The sequence below is a fragment of the Ursus arctos genome, unplaced genomic scaffold (genome assembly GCF_023065955.2).
Source record: "Ursus arctos isolate Adak ecotype North America unplaced genomic scaffold, UrsArc2.0 scaffold_34, whole genome shotgun sequence".
In the NCBI taxonomy this organism is placed as follows: domain Eukaryota; kingdom Metazoa; phylum Chordata; class Mammalia; order Carnivora; family Ursidae; genus Ursus; species Ursus arctos.
The window spans coordinates 16,776,282-16,799,075 of record NW_026623030.1 but is presented as its reverse complement, the minus strand read 5'-3'; the positions used below and the strand labels follow the sequence as shown (position 1 = coordinate 16,799,075).

Here is a 22,794-nt window from a genome sequence, read left to right as displayed (position 1 = left end):
TACAAGGAAGACAAACACTGAGCAAATGCTCAAATGTTTAAATGTGGCAGAAGGTGGAAAAGCAGGATGCTATGGAGAAATATAGGAAGGAAGCTAGCTGAGCCTGAGAATTCAGGAAAGGCCACCCTAGAAAGTAATGTGCAAGTGAGGGGGGACGCATCCCCAGGAACTTACCAGGCAAGGAAGGAGGAAGAAGAAAGGGTGTTTCAGGATGAGAGGGTGCAGATAGAAAGAACTGAAAGTGGGGGAGAGCAGGGAACTTCTGTCACCCTGAAGAAGGTATGATGCACAGATGCAAGACATAAAGGAGCACTTGATTGTCCAGAGGGGGAGCTTGGAAACCAGAGGCTCCAGTAAACCACCTCACAACATTGATTGTTGTCCTAGGGATGATGAGAAAAAAGCTGTTGAGAAATTTAACTGGGAACAAAGGTTTTATTTTTAAGTGACGTCACCAAGGCAAGGCAGTTCACTGAGAGTGAAGTTGTTCCTTGGAGTAGAGGACACTTTTGTGCCAACACATCGTTCTTTTGTTCAATTTATGCGGTGTCTAACGATGTGGCAGGCACAGCCCTGGATGTTGGGGAATGCAGGAGAACAAAGTTGTCTAGCCTCATGGAGTTTACAGTCTAGTGGAGAGAGAAAGGCAATAAACAAAAGAACAAATAGGGAGATAGTATAATATTGGGTATCACTAAGAGTCATGAAGAAAGGCAAAGGCAAGGAAGGGGATGTGGAAGCCCAGGGAGGAAGATGAGGCCACGCTAGTCCCAGTAGGTGGTCAGAGAAGTCCTTTGGAAGTTGATACTGGAACAGGGAACAAGAGGAAGGGAGAGAGCAGGCTGGCCCTCTGAATCACCAAACCTGACGGGGTCTCCCCTCCATGGACTTTTCGGGTGGCCAGATAGGGTTGGAAGGCAAGTGAGGCTTTCAAACAGTAAGGAAGGTTGGCTGCCTTGGTCAGTTGGACCCATGACCTTGGACCTTTGACCTCTGATGTTTTAACCTTCCCTGTCTAGCTGACCACAAATAAAATGTCCAGCCACACAGTTCACATTCCAGTGATGAGCTAAACCCCAATAATCATGTAACCTGCTTTAACTTCATCTCCGATCCCTGGGTTACTCTGCTGGATGCATGTGCTTATTGACCTTTTTATTTAAAAACAGAGATGCGCCTGATCAAACGCAGGGCTGCCAGAGCACGCTGTGGCATTGTGTGGCCAAGATGGAAATCTCCTGGTAATAGAACAGGCATCTATTAGGAAGCCAAGTCCAGTGCTTTGCTCATTAATCAGAGTCTCCTGATAAAGTCTGCTGCAGCCAGAGTGGTGGTGTGTTCTTTCTTTCCTTGAAGAGATATAAAACAGTATCATTGTCTTTATCGATCTCTCCTCCTATTATTATCAGAACATACTCTTTCAAAGTCACCTCCTATAGCCCCCCTCACACACCTTGTCCTGTAGTCTTACATTCAAAGGGGCGTTGGCAAATGGTCGGTAAGACTGAAGGTTCCATATCTTCTGTTTGAATCATAGCTCTTCGACCTATAGGCTGAGCGACATCAGGCAAGTCATGCGACCTCCCTGAACCTCAATATTCCTAACCATAAATTGAGGATAATCATGCCTACCACTTTGTATAGTTGAAATGATTAAATGAAAGGGTGAGCTTGGTGCTTTTGGAAATAGTTTCCAAAATGTAGCTCATAAGAATGACTTAGGGAGTCGGTTAGAATGTAGATTCATCAGCCTTACCAACAGAGATTCTGACCCAGTAGGTAGAGATGGTGATTCCCAGGTGGTTTTGCGTAAATGGTTCCTTAGGAACCATTTGGAGAAACACTGCTCTTTATTTGTGTTTTGCTGAAATTTTTCTCTTGTTTCCTAAGCCTGTTTTATGCAATGTCCTGGCAGTCTGGATTTTGCCTCTGCTTTAAGACCTGTGTCAGATGTCTCTTCTTCCATAATATCTTTCCTAATTTCCCCAGGTCTGATGGCATTTCTCTTTCTTCTGATTGCCCACACAATGTTTTCTCCTCTGCATTATGGTATCTAGTGTATAGGTTATAGACTAAATAATACAGATGAAATGTTGTCTTCTAGAACCATGGGAGTAATGTAGAGACACTACTTGTAAATTATACACTATTATTTTCATGGTAATGAAGGTAACATGTTATATCATAATAGAGATAGGTAGTATGCTTTATAGATGTCTTCATTCATCTACTCACCTACATTTTAAGCATCTACTATGTGCCAGGCACTGTGCTAGCTAGTGGAGATAGCACCGTGAGAAAGATAAACAGGACGTCTAGACTCTTTTGTCTCTTCTTCCCAAGACTAAGCTCCACCCCCCACTCCCCCCACCACCACAGTAATCCAATCACCATTGAGAAGAATGACATCAAGGCTTCTAACGCACACAGGCTAAAGCAAAGGCCACCCTCACCATCTCTGTATGATCCAACTTATACCTGTGGCTGATGATCAAACACTTTCTCCTTGAAATTGACCTAAGTCTGGGGATTTTCCTTCTTTAGCAGCCAAGTCATTACCCACTCCCCCTGGGTTTGTGCATCTGTCACATTTGCAGCAGCTGGACTAACATCTTTGCGGTTTTGCCATATATTCATCTCTTCTAGCTAATTTCCTTTAGATTTGATTGCTTTTTGAAAATTCAGTTTCCAAGCGAGGAAGCCTTATGGATTCCTCAGTGATTTGCAATATACACACTTCCATTAATCCATCCATTCATTCACCAACAAGAATCTATTTTACACCTACTCATGCCCTAGGAGATGTACTGGCTTAAGCCTCGCCTGTATAGGTGCTCAATAAATGTTGGTGGAGTTGGTGTTCTACTGGCATATACTCTCTCTGTTTGTGGTTCTGGGACTTTGTCCTTACTGGGTGGTGGGTGTCTTAATGTCGTTAATCTAGTCATTTCTGTCATCCAAGTCGATGCCAATCGTGCATTGACCGGCTTTGATGCAAAGCCATCAAGCACATTAGAGCTCTATTACCTTCAGTGCTCCAGGACGTGTTGCGCAAGACCAAAACATTGACATGCCAAAACAGGGAGAAAGGAATGCTGATTTTTAGGTTTGCAATAAAACTCCCATCAATCATACCACCAAGACTCGCAGCAACTGAACTAATATCTGAGCTGTAAGATTGCACTTTCTCTGACTTCCCTGTCAATAGGAAATGTGTGTGCATAGCAAATTACCAGCTGATAAAAATACTAAAAGACAAGGGGGAAGGAACATAAACAAGGACACAGAAACATCCTGTCAACCTGCCCAAAGGATGCTAATTATGTTTAGGTCAGTATTGGGTATCAGATATGTACTAGGTCCATATCCGATCTTCATCTTGTTTGGACTAGTTCCCAGGCAATCGACACTCTCCAAGAATGGAACAGGTGAAGTATCATTGTATCATTGATGATGCCATCCTTAATGTGATCATTGTCACTATCATCATAGCAAACACTCATGTACCTTGAAGACTATATATGTGTATTTTTTTCTCTTTAATTCCTTATAACAAGTCTGTAGAGGAGGTACTATTATTATCCCCATGTTATAGATGAAAAACTGAAACACAAAGGATAAGTAACTTTCCCAAGTAAGTTACAGGACTGAGATTTGAGGCCTGTTCTGTTCTTGGATACCTAAGGCAGGTGAACTGCCAGTTGGGGTCATTTGCTCACTAGAAAATACACAAGCGGATAGATTCAAGGGCCATTTGCTTCAGTCAGTTGAATTGGTGAGACCAAAGCTGGTAATTGATTGATCTGGGGATGTTGCCCTGAACCAAACCGGTAGTCAGATCCTCTCTTGTTGCTCAGCTCTCTGGAAGCTGAAAGAATACTGAACTGACCCATGAGTCAGAGAAGAGATGAATATATGGCAAAACCCCAAAGATGTTAGTCCAGCTGCTGCAAATGTGACAGATGCACAAACCCAGGGGGAGTGGGTAATGACTTGGCTGCTAAAGAAGGAAAATCCCCAGACTTAGGTCAATTTCAAGGAGAAAGTGTTTGATCATCATCTGACTCATAGGTTAACATCCCCATAAGTTCTGAGGACCAGCAAACACCAGCTCGCGCCCTCAAGAAGTTCATAGTCTGGTAGTGAGGAGAGGGAATAGAAACAGACTATGGGAGGGGGTCTGCCTCTACCCTCCACAAGTTCTGTGGGAGATAGAGGAGGAACCCCAAACCTGTTCTTAGCAGGATTAGAAAAAAATTCTCGGGGTAATCTCACTCAACAGGTTGGACACCTGTTTTCTTGCCAGTTGCACATTCATTAATTGCTTCTTTTTATAAAGCAGTCAGGGAAAGCTTCAGAACTCCAAGAAACAGAAATCAATCAGTACAGTACAGCTTCTTTTTTTTTTTTTTCAAGAAACCCCTTTACTGTCTAGTCAAGGTACCGTAAAGAAATAATTGGAAATTACCCCATTGGTTTTTGAACTCTGCTCATGAGGCTCTTCCTTAATTGATTTCAAAGCTCTAACTGCAATGAAAGCACCTGCATCTCCCCTCTTCTTCCTCAGTCTTAGGGTAAGAGGACAGAACAAGATTCGTCCTTGACCACTGCCTGTTCACTACTTCACTGTTCTTCCTTAGGAGGAGTGACCTGCCCTCCAATTTGTACCCAGAGTTATTGACAGTGATGACATCCAATTACAACTTTTGTATTTACATCTGGACACTGAGGGGGCAGGCTTCCTATATACTGTGTTAGAAATAACTAGTAAGCATGCAAAATTTTTTATGACCTAAAGGTCATAAAAAGATAAATTTAAAGGTCATGGTTTTGTTTCTTCCCTTGTTGTAACTCACAGAAATTAACTCATGGGCATGGCCCAAGCCTTATAGTACTATGATCCTCAAGTGACAGTTTATCCAGTTCTGTATCTTCAAGGGAAGGAAGCAATGACACATAGGAAATGCCCAGGAATTCTCCACGTGCTGAAGCATGACCATCCAAGAGTCCCCTGACACAAGTTCTAGGAGAAGAGGATGTCTCAGCTAAGACATGAAGGATGAGGAGGAGTTATCTAGGAAAGATGAGTGGAAGAATGAGTTATCTAAGAAGAGAGAAGGAGCACAAAGGTCCCAGATAGAGACAATTTGCCTGTACAAAACCAGAGAGAGGAATTACCCCAGCCTTCCCCATGGTGGAACAATGGCTGGAAGGTAAGGTATAAGAAGGGGAGAGTTAGGAAATGGGGTTGTTGAGGGTAAGCAGGGGCCAGAAGATGGAGAAGTAGCCTTGTTATAATAATTCTGACAATGGGTCTTGTAATAATAATTCTGACAGTGTCAAGAGTTGCGGAATTAGAGATTGATTTGAGGAGAAAAGATTTCTGTTTAGGAAAACACTTCAAGCATTTCTCCTTATGTGTTTAACTTCCCATTTTGTGACCAGTTTATGACTGATACCTTCATGTCAAAGACAGCCGTATCTCAGCCACTCTTGTTACAGACCAGTGTTTCCATGGGTATACTAACAAATGCAGTTTTATCTACAACTCCAAGCCTTCTACATCACTGATGCCCTTTCCATCTTTCCCATCATCAGTGTCCTGTCATCAGTAACCCATTCTACTTGAATTTCGTTTTGGTCCAAGAACTTCCCATACACTCCCTCCTTTATTCTTGCATGGAATCCCAGTCGTGTTTGTCCACTGAGAGAGGCATTTCCTCAAAAGTCCTTTGGGTTGGAGCAGGTGTGGCAGGAGTATATTAAGAGCATATATGCCATTAAGAGAACATGTGGATCCTACCCTCAAGCCACCATTTATACTCTCATGTGCTGGAGCCCATGTCTAGACCCACATAGACTTTCCTCTGGGTCTCACTTTGGTTCCCCCTTAGATTGCAAGGGAATGAGGGAAATGTCCCTCCCCAAGAGGTAAGAAGTAATATCTGCTCTCCAATTTCATGAAAAGAAGAAAGAGTGGGTGGAAGGGCAACTTGCCAACCTTGGCCTGGCTAATCCAGATCAACCCTCCCCTTCTTTGGTGATAAAGTGAGGGAAGGGAAAGCTCTATGAGTATGGTGAACACAACTAAAATATACTTCTGCTTGTGGTTCTTTCTCTTATTACCCAAGATTTCTTATCAATCAACCATACTGCAAACACCATGAGAAGAAACCAGTTCAGTAAATTGTGCCTTTACTGGGATAATAGAAGCCCCATACATCATGCTCAGGTGGCTTTGGTAGGACAAGGGCTTATCTTTTCATTGGTCCTTGAGTGACTGAACACTTGGCCGCTTTTTTTTTTAAATATTTTTTTTTATTATATTATGTTAGTCACCATACAGTACACCCCTAGTTTTTGATGTAAAGTTCCGTGATTCATTAGTTGCGTATAGCACCCAGTGCACCATGCAATACATGCCCTCCTTACTACCCATCACCAGCCTATCCCATTACCCCACCCCCCTCCCCTCTGAAGCCCTCAGTTTGTTTCCTGGAGTCCATAGTCTCTCATGGTTCATTCCCCCTTCTGTTTACCCCCCCTTTCTTCTTCCCTTTCTTCTCCTACCGATCTTCCTACTTCTTATGTTCCATAAATGAGTGAAACCATATGATAATTGTCTTTCTCTGCTTGACTTATTTCGCTTAGCATTATCTCCTCCAGTGCCGTCCATGTTGCAGCAAATGTTGAGAAATCATTCTTTTTGATGGCTGAGTAATATTCCATTGTATATATGGACCACATTGGCCTCTTTAAGAAAGAATTGCTATTGTCTGGGCCCTTGGGAAGGACTTTTCACCTGAAGCAAAATTCTTACCATATTCTACAGAGCCAAATAACAATACTCCTTTCAATTTTGGGTTGTGATTAGTTGAAGCATTTCTGGGGTAGTCAGGGGAGACGTGTGTGATGAAGATGGACATGGTACGTTATAACACATATGGACTTCATATCAGTTAGTTTTACTGCACAACAAACCACCTAAAACATCAGTGACTTCAAGTGATAAATATTTATATTTGTTAGTCTGTGGGTAAGCTGCGCAGTTCTAGTCTAGGACAAGAGGGGCTGATCTCAGGTGGGTTTATTCATCAGCATATGGTCAGATGGTGCAGATGGTGGTTGGCTGTAGGTTTGCTAGTCTAGGAGGCCTCATTCACATATCTGGAAATTAGCTGGTTATTGGATGGAGTAACTGATGGGTGGTCCCTGGGCCACGTATCTTTCATCATCCAGTAGAGTAACCTAAGCTTGTTATGAGAGAGAAAGTGAAGTGCACAAGATCTCTTGAGCCCTAACCTTGGAACCAGCACATGCTCACTTCTGCTGCATTCAATTAGCCAAAGCACATCACAAGACCATCCAATATCAAGGATTGGGAAGTGTCTGCCTCTCAGTGATAGGAGTTGCAAAGCCATATTGCAAGGGGCATGGATACAGGGAGGGATGAAGAATTGTGGATGATTTTGCAATTGATCTACCACACACAGACCTTTAGGAAGCAAAAGGTTTCTGAGAGACATAAAAGCTGTGAAGGGAGTTTTATAACCTGTGTAACTGACCTCATGGATTTTTGACAGATCTATCACATTTCTGAAAGTTACAAGAGATTTTGTTCACCTGTGAGAAGGAAGAGTAGGAGAGTAGAGCACATCCTCCCTCCCTACCTCTTCCACCTTTCCAGTGCTGTAATGCCAATCCCTGCCCCAGACATTTAATCCTTGGTTAGCTATACCTGTGTGTGTGTGTGTGTGTGTGTGTGTGTGTGTGTGTGTGTGTGTGTGTTTAATTTTCCCTGGGAATTCATTTGTGAGTTTTCACTGAAGCCTGGGATGAAGGCAGTTTCTCCAGTTGGGATTTTCAGTGGCTTCCAGCATGTGCCCAGGGGCACTTACAAACGCAAGTAGCCCTACCTGTGTTTGACAAGTCAATGGGATGAAGTCAACCAGATGGAAGGAAGATGTGGGAATGTGTATGAGGCAGCAGAGAAACAAACCCAGACTCTAGCTCTGCTTCCTGATGCTGCCAGCTGCTCATCCCCCTTCCAGATGGATGAATCAGAGCCTTTCCAGAGAGCTCAGTTCAGGCCTGCCATTGCCACGCAGGTATTTAATATGGGAAAATTTTAATCACGTTTGTTTTCCCATGTTTCGCCCTAACGACAAATCATTTTTAATGGGAGACTAGGGGGAGGAAAAAAAGATGTAGCAAATCTTGGCTGACAGTTTTATCACCAGTCTCAGATCTCTGGTCCCAGGGCTGAATTTGCCACCAACTGCAAATCATCCTGAGTGAGTAAGATGCACAGGAAATGGGGAGAGGGACCAATCTAAGGTTCTCCTGGAGGGCCAGTAGTACTCCCTGCCTCCCATTTGTCCACCCCCCCCCCAGTAAGAATTTTGAGCTATCTACTGTGTTCCATGTGTTTCCACATTGTAATCGTCTCCATAACCCTGTAGGGTATGAATTGCTCTCCCATTTTGGCATATATAGAAATTGACTCTGAAGCCCCTGGTGACCGTCCAAGTTCACCTATCTAGTAAGTCATGGAGCAGGGGACTGACTGACTTAAGAGCCCCTGCCATTCCCTGTGGCAACACACTGCCTTTCTTTACAAATAACAAGACATTTCAAATTTCTTGATAGTTATAATTTCTAAGCTTTAAGAGATCCAAAATTGATTTCCCTTGGACAAGTCTATTTTTCTAAAGTATACCTACATATATGGTGAGACTTCCCTCAGCATGGATAAATATGCCATTCAGGGTCCCATGTGTGGATCCTGGCAGGGTCAAACATTGGACTCAGGTCTCCTGGTTACATGTCCATGTTACATGTTTCCTCCATTGTAACATACACGCTATGGTTCGATGTCTTCCTTATGTAAGGCAGAACACTATGAACCTTTGCTCAGACCAAGACCATCACCTGAAGTATGTTGATCTTTGTGGTTAGAAAGACCATTGTCCCTTGGACAAGTCTATTTTTCTAAAGTATGCTTACATATATGGTGAGACCATTGGTTTTAGGACTCCAAAGGGGTCTTCATAAGATGGAATCATGGTGGTGAATCATGTAACTATTTTATTTTTTATTTACGCTTACCTCTTTAATTACACTAATGCTATTTGACTACATCTGTGGTATTTTAAAGCAGTTCCGAGATATGACATTATTTCACTCAAAAGTATTACTTCCAACAGATGAAGACTTTTGAAACATTTTTTCATAATCACATGGTTTATTGTATGTGTAGTTTATTCATCTGTGAAATGGCATGAAAACCCCTGAAAGTTCACTAAAGGGGAATAAATGAAATATCACAGCCAATGATGTAAGTGACGAGCCAGGAAATATTACTGTGAAAATCAAGGGATAGGAGAGTTTCAGGCAGAAGACAGGTAGTCAAAAGCATCAAATATTACTGAGGGGTCAAATAGAACAAAGTCTGAACAGTAACTGAACTTGGCATTGGGAGGTCTTCAAGGCTCTCTAGAGCTATCTCAGTGGAACTGTAGGAGTGGAAGCCAGATGGTAAAGGAAGTAAGATGTGGCTAATAGAGCATGTAGGGGCGCCTGGGTGGCACAGTGGTTAAGCATCTGCCTTCGGCTCAGGGCGTGGTCCCGGCGTTATGGGATCGAGCCCCACATCAGGCTCTTCCGCTGTGAGCCTGCTTCTTCCTCTCCCACTCCCCCTGCTTGTGTTCCCTCTCTCGCTGGCTGTCTCTATCTCTGTCAAATAAATAAATAAAATCTTTAAAAAAAAAAAAGAGCATGTAGACTATATTTTCTAGAAGCTTTACTGAGAAGTAGAAGCTCAGGGGATGCTTCTATCCTTGGGAGAAGCTAGGATTGAATGGAGGTGCTCTTTAGGATGGGAAATTTCTTACAAACAAGGATCTAGTTAAAAGGGTGAGCTTGAATATATACAAGAGAGAAGAGACAATTGACAAACAAGATCTTACTGAAGAAGCAAGAGTTGGGGTCAACAGCATAAGGGAAGGGGTTGACTTTAGAAAGAAGGGAGAGCCCTCCAATCATCTGATACATATTTACTGAGCTCTTCTTCTGTGCCAGATATTGTACAGGGTCCTGAGGGATGTAATGGGAAACAAGGCTTGGTCTTCTCTTCAAGATTTTTCCAGTCTACTGGTTGCTAAGATCCAACTAAGCAGGTAGTTATCGGTGTTGTGATACATGGTCTCTCCAAGCCAGTTGTTTAGAGAGGGTCAGAGAAGAATTCTCAAAGGAAAAACACTGGGTGTTATATGTAACTAATGAATCATGGAACTTTACATCAAAAACCAGGGATGTACTGTATGGTGACTAACATAATATAATAAAAAAAAGAAAAGAAAAACCCTGAACAAAGATGTGGAAACTGAGTACAAGTTAGCTGGGTGAAGGGGATGGGGACAGGGTGTTCTTGGAAGAAGGAACAATGTGTGCAAAAGTCTGGAGGTCAAAGCAAACATGGTCTATCTTTTACCCACTGGAGGAACAGACATACGTAAGGATGGGGTAAAGATGCAGGTAAATTTGGAAGTGGAAGCCAGAGTTGCCAAAATGTGTATTGAAGGGCTTGCTTTCTTGGAGTCTGGGAATGCTGATGGAGGTGATGGAGACATTGAGTAAGGGCTATGAGACTGGAGATGAGATAAGCTGATTTATTATGTGTTTGAAGGGCAGGCATTGACTTCTACCTGGTAGCAGGTGTGTCTGCTTTGCACCTCCGCTGTCCTCACTAAGTGCAGGTTATCCTCCCCTTTCCCCTGGACCACAGACACAGCCCCCTCTTTGGCCTCTGCCCATCCACTCTGTTTTCCTGTTCCTTCTTTGTGCATCAGCCTTCTAAACAGATCACATAACCACCCTGCTTAAGCCCGCTGAAAGCTTCCCATTGCACATAGAAAAAGAACTTGAGGTCCTTTGCCACATCCTACAAAGTCCTTTGTGACTTCTCTAAACAAATCTCTATGCTCATCTTGAGTCTCCTCTCCTCTCTGCTCTAGCTGCTCTGCCTTCTTTCAGCCCTTCCTCAGATCTGCCATGCTTCCTCTTCCTCCCAGCCTTTGCATATATGGCCTCCTGTGGCTGGATCATTGTTCTGTCTGTCCCCGCTCCCAGCCCCTCTCTCTACCCCCAGCCTAGTGAACCCCACATGACTCACTCTTTAGACCTTAGCTCAATCATCAGCACCTCCAGGAAGCTCTCCCTGACCTCAGAGAATAGGTCACATCTCCCTCTTTACAGCATTCAGAACATTATAAGCTTCTTTAATGTAGGCGCTTAGTGTGGGAGCAATTTTACGTTTGATTGCCTAATTTTTTGACATTCTGCTCAACCATTACTATAAGCTCCATGAAAGCAAAAATGGTGCCTGTCTTTCCCCCTCACCATTATGACTGTGGGGTCTAGCACAGCATCTGACACACCATAGGCACTCAATAAATACTTTATGAATGAATGAATGAATACATGGGTATTCGTATGCCTTAAAAAACCATTGCACCTGAGCAAATCCATATAGAGCTGTTGATTCAATCCAGTTTCATCTGAGCATGAGCAACCTTTTTCTCCCATCATGTCCATATGATTATTTTCATATTTTTTTACAACTACGCCAACTCCCTGCATGCTCACGCGTGTATATCAGTGTGTGCAACCCCAGTAAATGCAGCGTTTGGACAAGAGACAGCAAACACGCTGTCATCAAATCCATGCCTGCGACCAGGAGGTGAAGCAACCCTCATTGCTTTACCACACATGTTTATTGATGATGCAGATTAAACTTTAATCATATTGCACAGTTTCAATTTCCAATTGAAATTGAAAGTCTGAGCCACGTATGGGTTTTTATTACTTTCCACTTACGCCGCTGATGGAAGCGATCGGAGGGGAGCCATCTTCTCGGGCCTCAGGTGGGGCGTCTGGGCCATAAATCAAATTAATGCTGTGATATAGTGAGGTGGTAATGCACAGTAGGAGATGAGAGAGGTTAGGAGCAATTTAGCAGGTGTGGGGTTCATCACGGGGGCCGGATGGTACCTGATGGGAGGGGGCTCCAGAGTGGAGAGAGGGGCTTCTGCCGCCAGTTATCTTTCTGGCACGTACCAGAGGCAGGCGTGTTTATAAGCAATGGAAAATGCTATTCAACTGTGCTATTACAAACAGCTACTGTAGCAAAGGCTCCTCCTGAGGAAGGATGTGGCTTTTGCCACGTGAGTGTTTTAACATGTGAATCCCTAAGGGCAGCAGACGCTGCTAAAAGGGACAACTGTCGGCATTTATCTCACATTAGACCAGAGGGAATTTTTGTAAATGTCTTTAGTATTGCTGTAATGACACCTGTTGCCAGAAATTGCGGGTATCAGTAACCTCGCAAACGCTAATGCCCATGATTCGTGATTGAGCTTTTCTTCTCTATTTGGAAGATTGTCCATCTGTTTGGGGTAGATGGCAGTGACTAGGAAGTTGTCTTAGGTATCAGGCTGGTAGTGGACCAAGAAGTAGAAGTTAAGCCTTCAAGGCCCAGTTGCAGAATAATAACAACAATAAGTGGCATTTATTGAGCAATGACTGTGCTGCTCTCTGTGTGCTGAGCACTGACCTAGTTTGCATATCAGTTGTATGAAGTCGGTACCGTTAATAATGAATATGTGTAAAGGACTCATTCAGCACATGGTATTTTATAAGCACCCAATATATATTAGCTATTTGTTGTTATTCTTTTGTACACTTGGGGGAATGAAGATCCAGAAACGGGAAATGACCTAGCCAAGGTCACAGAGCTAGGAAGTGGCACAGCCGTGATTTGACATCGATATGTCTGACTTCAGTGCTGGATTATTAGCCACTATGTACAGCTGCCCCTCATCTACAAACCCCGCTCTGAAGAATAGATCTGTGAAAAAACCCACCTGTGTTGTGTGTGTGTTGGGGGGGGTGGGGTTCAAGTCTGAGTTCATAACTAGGGAATTCAGTGTATGTGAATCGACTGAAGAATTTCAGAGCTCACAAGAAATTGGAGGGCTAGGTAAATAGCTGGCTGGCCAGATCATTTACAAGACATGCACTTAGTGGTAGCTTTTGAGATGCAAGTACGAAGAGATGTAGCCCTGTCCTCCGGAGTCTTAGTCTATAGGGAAATCTACTGTTTCATACGGGTTTTGCCTGGCACCAAAGTTGGCTCCACTGCAAACCCTTGGTGTGCTCAGATTCCTTTCCCAACATGGGAACTTACATGAGGAAGGCATCCTGGCTTCCTGACATGCATCCTTTGCCCTGTGTGGCTTCATTTTTGCTCAGCTGCATGAAAAACACTGTAGGGGAGGCTGCCGGAATTCCATCTCGTACATCTTTAAAGACCTGGCTTTCTTCCTTCACCTAAGATAAATGCTTAACTCAGTACTGGAAAATCCCCATGCCACTAGCAGGTAGAGGAGGGAAAATCTGAGCTAAACCATCTAAAATCCCAGCAGGATAAAGAAAGATAATAGCTCCACTGGCTTGCATTTTTGAGATCATGGTTCCTGTTGTGTGCTGGGTATTTCACTGGGTATATCACATATAGTACAACAACCCTTCAAAGGATGTGGTATAATCCCCTTTTATAGGGGAAAAAAGAGGCTCTGAGAGGTAAAGACACCTGCACATAATCACACAGCTAGACTCTCTAGGCACAAGTATACATGTCTGATGCCAAACTGTATGCTGTTCTAACTGTGCAGCATTGCCTCCCCTTGTTATTGCTAATTTCTACTTCTTCTACCTTTTGGAATAAGTAATACCTGCAAATGTTATAAAATCCAAAGGTGCAGCGGTGTACAGAGCCAAACTCCTTTCTACCTCTGTCTCCTGGTCCCAAAGTTTGAAGTGAACATCCCCCAGAGAGGAAGAGATGAGAGGTCCATGGACCTTGCCCTCAAGGAGTTTCTAGGCGAGCAGAGTAGTGGAAAGGCACTTCAGAGGCAAACTTAACTGGACAAAGCAGAACAGCATGACAGTTCCTTCCAAGATGGAAACAAATGCTTTGGGAGAATAGCTGGAATATTTCCAGATACTGGAAAGGAAAACTACTGGATACCTGCACGGATGAGGCATTATGTGACCTGTCGTTTGAAGTATGTGATGTGCATAAGAGACTAGAGAGGAAGACTTGAGAATAATGTCATCAAGTTTATGGGTTTTCTGCCCCAGAGTCTCCCCAAAGGCTGTTCTCAGTTCCTGGAGCAGGATTCCTTCCCCTTTTACCCAGCCAATTCCTTTTTATCCTTTCAATTCCAGCTGGTCTGTCACAACCTTAAGGAAACGTTTCTTAACAAGCCACACTTAGGTTAGACACCCCTCTTACTTGGATGTCTGTCCTCCTCCAGACTGGATGTCCCATGCTAGCAGGGACTGTGTCTGACTTGGTCAACGCTGCATCTCAAAGCACACAGATGAAAAATAGTGAATATTGTCTGGATTCAGTCCTTACTCTGGCCCTCACTAGCTAAATGACATTGAGCAAGTGACTTAAACTCTCAGTGTTATATTTATGCCTTATAATAATAGCCAACACTTTTTTATGCCATGCTCCAATCTAAGAGCTTTTGCATGTAATAACTCATCTAATATACATAGCAGCCTTATCAAGGTAGCACCAGTATCCCCATTTTACAGATGAGGATACCGAGACCCGGTCTGGAAGGCCAACTTCTAAGGTAGTCTTTAGTGATCTCTATCTCCTGGAATTCATGCGTTTGTGTTATTCCCTCCCCCTGAGAGTGGACTAGATTAATGACTTGCTTCTAAATAATAGAATATGGCAAAGATGATGGGATGCCATTTCCCTGGTTGGGTTACAAAAAATTGAGACCTCCACTTTGCTAGAAGACTGTTTCAGTTGCCTTCCCAGATTGCAGGCCTTGGTGAAGCAGACTGCCGTATTAGAACTGAGACCAACAGTCCAACAAGCACTCAAGGAATTGAATCCTGCCAAGGCTGAATGAACTTGGAAGCAAATACTACCCCAGTCATAACTGATGACCGAAGCCCTGGCTGACACCTTGATTATAGCCTAGTGAGAGACCCTGAATAAGAGGACTCAGCTAGGCCATACCCCAAACTATGAGATCATAAGTGAGTGTTGTTTTAAGCCACTAAGTTGTTGGGTTATTTGTTATACAGCAATAGATGACTAATACAACCAGAAAGTTTAAGTCACTTGCATAAGATCACATAGCTGGTAAGTAGAGGACCTGAGTCTGAACTCAGGGAATCAGGCTCTGGAGTTCATACTCTTAAGCACTGTAATCTCCTGCCTTACTGTAATACGGGGATACTTCTTGTACCTACTTCGGAAGTGTTCTCCAGATTAAATGCTACCAGTGAATGTAAAATGCTTAGCTGAGCACATGGCACATAGTAAGGGCTTAATAAATGTCAACTATAATTATCTTTATTGTTATTTGGTACCTTCCAGACACAAGCAAGGAAAAGGGTCAGTCCCATAAACATGAAGCCTGAAAAGATGCTCATAGTAGCCTTAAAGAGAGTAGCTCTTTGCCTTAATTAAGAACTATCCCAAGGAGGGTATTTAATAAAACATTCATGAGCCACCACTGCTGGGGAGCTTGAAATGGCAGCCCCCAGGTCACCCATGACTGCAGGCAGATGCACCTCGCTAGCCTCTCCCCCTCCTTTATAGAGTCTCCATGGAAGTTCTGAGAGCAAGGAGGGAAGGGATTGTCTGAAACTAAGCTGTCGTGATAGTTGGACAGGAACAGCTTTGAGAATTCTAAACAACACTTCCAGGAAACCATTTTCCTCAAGAGTTAGGGTACTGTGAGCAGAATTTGTCTGAGCTTTTAGAGGCAGCTTCCCTCCACATTTTTTCAGGGAGGCACAGGGCAGAGGATGTTTCTGAAGGCTCTGTCCTGGGCAAACAGCCGCCATTATTCTGTGCCCTTCAGCCCTTCCTACAGCTCAGAATCAGGGAATTGCTTATATAGAAGACAGGGGTGCCACGTCCATGACTTGGTGACCCAGCAGAAGTGGATTGGACATGTGTCTAACTCAGGAGTCTTTCATCCCCCTAATCATTGTGGACTCTGTTGGTAGAAAAGTCATAACATTCTCCACAAGAAGGCTTACTATTCAAACAGAATTGGAATGCATTCTTCTGAAGGACAGGAAAATGTGAAATAAATTCTGGCTTTCTCTTTATCTACCCCACCAGTAATTTGCATAAAGCTAAATTGTCTGTGTTTATACAACAGCCTTTATGAGCTTTCCTCAGTTAATTTTTAGTGTATCTATCATCTCTGATTCTGTATTTTTGCCTCTTCTGATACAGACTGAGTTTTCTTCTTGGTGTGTATACATACTCTAAATAATTTAAGATTCTTTATATGTGACTACTGGCCTTTAGGAAAACACATGTAGCATGTGGATCCAAGAAATTCAGGATATTTGAAGACACCGATGACTAGTCTGTTAGTAGCATAACTTGAAATGTCAAAACTTATATCCAAAAAAGTCAGTGCCTGAATTCTTCCCTTACTGTTATTGCTTCTAGTTTTTCATTATAGAGTGTGGGTTGTTATGGTGATGGGCAGCTGGGATGTTGAGAGTCTCTTCGAGAAAATATATTATCTATGTGAAATGATCCATTTCTAAGTCGGGTTAGGGATGGCAAATTGTCTCTCCTGTGGTCCACTCAGTCAAGCATCATAAGGTTAATAAAATATCTAAATGTTACTTGATTCACACAGCTTTGTCTTCTTTAAAGGTCTCAGGACTCTTAGCAGGTCATAGCTGTGGGAGGGGGAGGGTCCTTCAAGCACACAGGGTTTAGTAGGGGTTGGCAGACTATGGTCCACAGTCAACCCAACCAAATGCAATCTCAGCCACTTTTTTTGTAAATAAAGTTTTATTGGAATACCGTCATGCCTGTTTGTGAGCATAGTGTCTAAGGTTGCTCTTGTGCTCTGACAGCAGAGTTGAGTAGTCATGATAGTGACTGAAAATGGCCAGCAAAGCCTAAAATATTTACTGTCTGGCTCTTGAAGGAAAAGTTTGCCAATCCCTTGTGGGGTCATGGCTATGAGAGAAGCAGGATCCTGTTGCAATAGAAATCTAGAGAGGTGATGATTTCAGGAGACCTGAGCTAATATCTCATCCCCTTGACTGACTAGCTGGGTGAACTTGAATACACCTGCACCCTCTCTTGGTCTGTCTCCTCATTTGTAAAATGCAGATATCTCTGTCCACAGCTGGCCGCCGCCTCTAGGGCAGGGCCCATCATTCTTTTTTTTTTTTTTTTAAGATTTTATTTATTTGAGGTAGAGAGCACGCATGAGCAGGGGGGAGGGGCAGAAGGAGGGGGAAAAGCAGACTCCCTCCCCCTCCCCGAGCAGGGAGCCCAATGCGGGGCTCAATCCCAGGACCCTGAGATCATGGCCCGAGCTGAATGCAGATGCTCAACCAACCGAGCCACCCAGGCGCCCCAGGGCCCATCATTCTTTGGCCTTTCTTTCCTTCCTCCCTTCACTCTCAGAAGAGCACCGGTGATATATGCAGTGGGGGCTGAACAAATGCTTGTTGAATGAATGTGTGTCCAACATTATTATCTCAGAGAGTTGTCATAAGGCTCAAATGGGATAATAGTGCACACAGTCTGAGAAATATAACATGCTTCAGGCACAAGACGTTATTTTAGACAGATCTGTTTCTGGCTAGAATGCGAGGGGCCAGAGAAAATTGGGATTGACTCCTTTGTTCTTCACCTCAGTCTTTGTGTACTGGATTCCCTTTGTTTCAGTTTGGTTCTTTCGGTTACAGGAAACAGACTCTTTCAAGTTACCTCCAAAAACAGAGGTGTATTGTTAGGATAGCTGTGAACCTTAATTAGAACCAGAAAGCTGTCAGGACCTGCGGCTGCTATAGGAACTAGTCTCTCTGATTCTCTCTCTCTCTCTCTCTCTCTCTCTCTCTCTCATCCTCTCTCTGTTCTAATCATTTGTTCAATCTCCTTTTTCTCTGTTGGCTAGTTTCCTCCATTCTTCATCTTTTCTGCTCTCGCAACAGTTTGGATTATTAATGGTTTGTCTTTCATATCTCAAGGTGTATTTTCATCCTCAGATGCTGTGCCATCTCGGTCTTCCCAGCTTTATAATTTTGTCTGATTGGCCAAATGTACCTTTTCATCCCAGGTCACAGGAGCCATAAGGCATTGGCCATGTTTTGGATCCACCGTTCTTGGGTCACATAGCGTGCACACGGCCCAATTAGCTGGCATTTGGGAGGAGGTCATTGGAAGCGACAGAGGATGTGGAGGCAGACACTGAATGACATTCCAAATGTGACCCTCTCTTTGCTTCTCCTTCCTTGTATAGACTCTGTCTGATACTCGATTCCATAAACTAGCTTAATACTACCCGTGTGGCCCATGACTGGTGGCAGTTAAAGGTGGAAGGGCAATTTCCCAAGCCTCCCGTGTATTTGCTGACATACGGACCATTGGACAGCTGTGACATTTTCAGATGTGGTGTCCCCACAATGTATGTCCTTGAGGTTTTCCTCCTGTGAAGGCTACGAGGTTGGACCATTATGTAGAGATAAGGTGAGGATCCCATGGCTGGACACCTGGACCCTCTGGAAAATGAGACTTGAGAAACTGGGATTGAGGAGGACTTGTATCAGGAAAGCCTTTTAAGTCCTATTAGTCACCCAGAATCCCTCTCTCCCTAGCTGAGGCTAAATTGATTAGTATCTGTTAATTTACTTAAGATTAAAGCAAAGCACAATAGGCAAAAGAAAAAAAAAAGATTGTCTTAGAAGACTTCTATTGGCTTCTTACCACCACTTGTTACCCTCATGATTCTACCCTATTATTTCTCCTCCTCCTTTCTTTCACTTTCACTAGACATTGAATTCATTAGGGTTATTTTCCTCGGAAGAAGCTAACTAATACACATGATAAATTAGCTGTGTAACTGGATGAGAGCCCTCATCTGGGCTTCCTCTTATTCTCACCACTTGTTCTGCAGGCCAAAAATGCTAGTTAGAGATCTTGGATTAAAAGATGTTAAAACAGACTCGGGCTAATTGAAGCAGAAAACAAATTTATTAGAAGGCTGTTGGATCCCAGAATCAATGAGAAGGCTGGGGAACCCAGTTCCGAAAGGGAAAGTAATGCTCTGGTATCTGGGTGGGATGAAGTGGACAGTGTCTTTGAAAATGTGTCGCTCTGGAAGAAGTGATGTCATCCACTTTGTCTCCATATGGCTGTCAATATCCAAAGTCATAGCAGAAAGGGCTGATCTGTTACACTTGAGTCACATACCCGTGGATGGGAGGTAAAGTGCCTTGGCTTTTGGTATTAAAACTACACACAGTGGACTAATGAATCGTTGAACACAACAACAAAAACTTATGATGTACTATATGCTGGCTAAGTGAACGTTAAAAAAAACCAAAAAACTGGGGCGCCTGGGTGGCACAGCGGTTAAGCGTCTGCCTTCAGCTCAGGGCGTGGTCCTGGCGTTATGGGATCGAGCCCCACATCAGGCTCTTCCGCTATGAGCCTGCTTCTTCCTCTCCCACTCCCCCTGCTTGTGTTCCCTCTCTCACTGGCTGTCTCTATCTCTGTCGAATAAATAAATAAAATCTTTAAAAACAAAAAAACAAAAAAAACTACACACAATGAGTGAGAGGAAATTCTTCCAAAGGAAATTAAGGAGCTCATAATAAAGCTACAGGGAATGGATCCTGGGCTACCAAAAGCCCACAAATGTCCTTTACTCCAAAGAGAGACTATGACAGTAGGGATCTTTAAAAATGGAGGAGAGGAGGACCCTTTGGGCAGAAGGTTGCCTCATTCAGATCACATCTTACCAGAATCAGATCGTATTTTGTCAGACACTTCACACATTGTGAGAACGGAGTGGTGTCCTTTGCTCCTAAGACAGTTTCTGTTCACTGAAGCCAGACCAGCATGTAATCGGAGCAGATAGACATCTACAAGCTGTGATTTGATGAGTTCTTGGAAGCCTCCCCTCCCAACACTCTCCGTTTAGCCCCCAGCCACTTCTTGATGCCTGAAATCACACTGTGCTTGAGCAATCTCTTTGGATTCAGTATGGTTATCTCCAATCCCCCTGTTCAACTGGCAAATGACTCTAAAAAGGGCAGCATCTTGAATCCTTAACATCTGAGATTGAACAAATATTTCATTCATTTACATTAAATCAATTCAAGACAACAAACGCTGAGCACCTATTGTCTGCCAAAAAACGATGTCGTATGTTAGCATATCATGGTGAATAAGACAGAAGCAATCGCTAAACTCTTGGACCTTCTAGACCAGCGAGAAGGACAGGTACATTAAAATTCAATGATGACAAAGTGATTTTGAGAGTAATAAGGCCCTGGGGGAAGAAGGAGAGCAGGTACAGAACAGGGAAAGTGTGGGAAGAAAAGCTGAGCTCTGTGACTTCTTTGGAGTGTGGGACAGTTCTTCCAGAACCTGTCTTCTGCTGTTGGCTCTCCAGGTCGTGTGGGCTGCTTTTCATCTTCCCCTTCTGTCAGAGCTGAGTGCAAGGATCCCAACAGAGAGTGTGGACTTGAGACCTGCAATTAGCACCTCTGGCAGATCCACGTGTTTGAAGACAAGGTAAGAAAATCCTTGGTCTCTCCTGAGGCCACCAACCAGCATGGGTTGAGGTGACCCAGGCTGCTTTACCAAGCTGTTTGCGCCATATATTACAGTAAAATATTATGTTAGTGTTCTTTGTCTTTCTACCAGGTCATTAATTCTCATTACTTTGTCATCTAAACATTTTTGCATGAATATCAGACAACTGAGTTTTGGGGCGAGTGGCTTCAAAGAATGAATCTGTCAAGGCTATGATATACGAGTTTAAATCTTTTATTGCCTGTAATTTTTCTTTTATTTTAAGGGGTCTATTTCCCCTTTTTGTATTCCTCCAAGTATGAGGCTAATGTGGTTACAATAACGAAATTAGCTCATCACTTACTAACTGTTAATTTAATTTTTAATTGTCCATTAAATCAGGCGCTGGGCTGTTTATATTTTAATTTTTAATGTCAGAGAGTTAAATTGCTTTCCAAATGAAGGTTAACAAGGGAGGGCTTTTTCTGACTCTGGAAACAAGCGAAATCATGTGGCATCACAAACGTGATGCTGCTGTTTGGAGTAGGGACAAAGCCTGAAGAATTAAGATAATCATAAGTATTTATTGAGTACTTGCTATGTGCTAGACTCTGTACTAAGTGTTTAGATGCATTATCTCATTGATTCCATAAAAAATTCTATGTTATAGTTCTATTCTTATTTCCATTTTACATATGACAGAGGTGAGGCTCAGAGAGGGCAAGACATGAGCTTAAAGCTCCACAGCTTGTAACTGGCTGAGCCTAGGATGGAACCGAAGTCCCCCCTGGCATCAATCCTGGCACTCTGAACTGAAATGCTATACTGCCTTGTTTGACGATGTTGCTCCAAAGAGGTACTGGGGAAAGACACGAGAGTAGGAAGACAGTGTAGTATAATGAGAAGGATCAGGCCATGGAGGGGCACTAACAGATTCCCCAAAATTAAGATTCAGAATTCTTGGACATGGTAATGTAATAGGTCCCTCTGGACTCTTGCGTTCTCAAATGCTGTGACATTTCACCCGCAGCTAAGTGCTGTTAGTCACTGAGGTTCTCATGGCCAGAGGAGAGGTTGGAGCTGTGGGCATGCCTTCTGCCAAAAACACGGAGAGGTCAGGGTGATGCCCCTTCTTGGGTCCTTTCTCTGTCCTTTATAGGCAAGAAAGAATAATAGAAAATGAGATGTTGTGTCTTAGCTAGTTGGGCAAACAGCGTTTGTGTGTGTGTGTGTGTGTGTGTGTGTGTGTATGCATGTACTTGTGTGTTTGTGTGCACATGTACATGTGCATGTGTGTACCTGTGTATGCACGTGCATGTATGTACCTGTGTGCATGCATGTACTTATGTGTGCACACGTATATGTGTGCATACATATGCTTATGTGAGTGTGCATGCATGTACTCATGTTTGCACATGTACACGTGTGCGTGTACATGTGTGCGAGTGTGCATACATGTACTTTGCATGCATGTGTATATGTGTGCATGTGCTTGTGTGAACATGTGTGCATATACTTGTGTGTTTGTGCGTGCATGTACATGTGTGAGTGTGCTTGTGTGAGTGCATGCATGTACTTGAGTGTTTGTGTGTACATATGTATGAGTGTGCATGCATATACTTGTGTCTGCATGTGCACAAATGTGTGCCTGCATGTGCTTGTGAGCGTGCATGCATGTACTTGTGTGTGTGTGTGTGTGTGTGTACATGTGTATGAGTGTTCATGCATGTGCTTGTGTGTGCGTGTGTGTGTGTGTGTGTGTGCGGTTGCTCAGCAGTAACTAAGGAATCTGGAAAGCAGGGGGAGTATACTGCAGAAGAGCCAGTGGGGATAAAAGCCATGGCAGTTGCTGAAATTACTTATTTTGAGAGTATCTCTAAACATCCGTTGCGGTAGCAACACTTGAGGCTCTCCTCACCTAACTCCTAACTGGAGATAAGATGATAGGTAACTGAGAACTAAGTAGCTCCTTCCTTCCTCCCTTATTCCTCTTTCCCTGCCTCTCATGCTCCCTCCCTTCCTCCCTCCCCCCCCCCCAATTTCCTTCCTTCTCTCTGACAAACATTTACTAGAATTCTCTGATTCAGACGCTGCATTAGGTCCTATGGAGACAGTACTACAAAGAGTGGCTC

At 43.4% G+C, this 22,794-nt stretch overlaps 1 protein-coding gene across 1 annotated transcript in view; it reads left to right on the top strand.

Annotated features, from left to right (window-relative positions):
* LOC113267025 (serine/arginine repetitive matrix protein 4) overlaps positions 1-22,794 on the top strand; it is a 237,498-nt gene that overhangs the window by 45,285 nt on the left and 169,419 nt on the right. Inside the window, exon 3 of the mRNA XM_057305727.1 lies at positions 20,541-20,662. Coding sequence (XP_057161710.1) covers positions 20,541-20,662 — 122 coding nt within the window. The remainder of the gene's footprint in view (positions 1-20,540; positions 20,663-22,794) is intronic.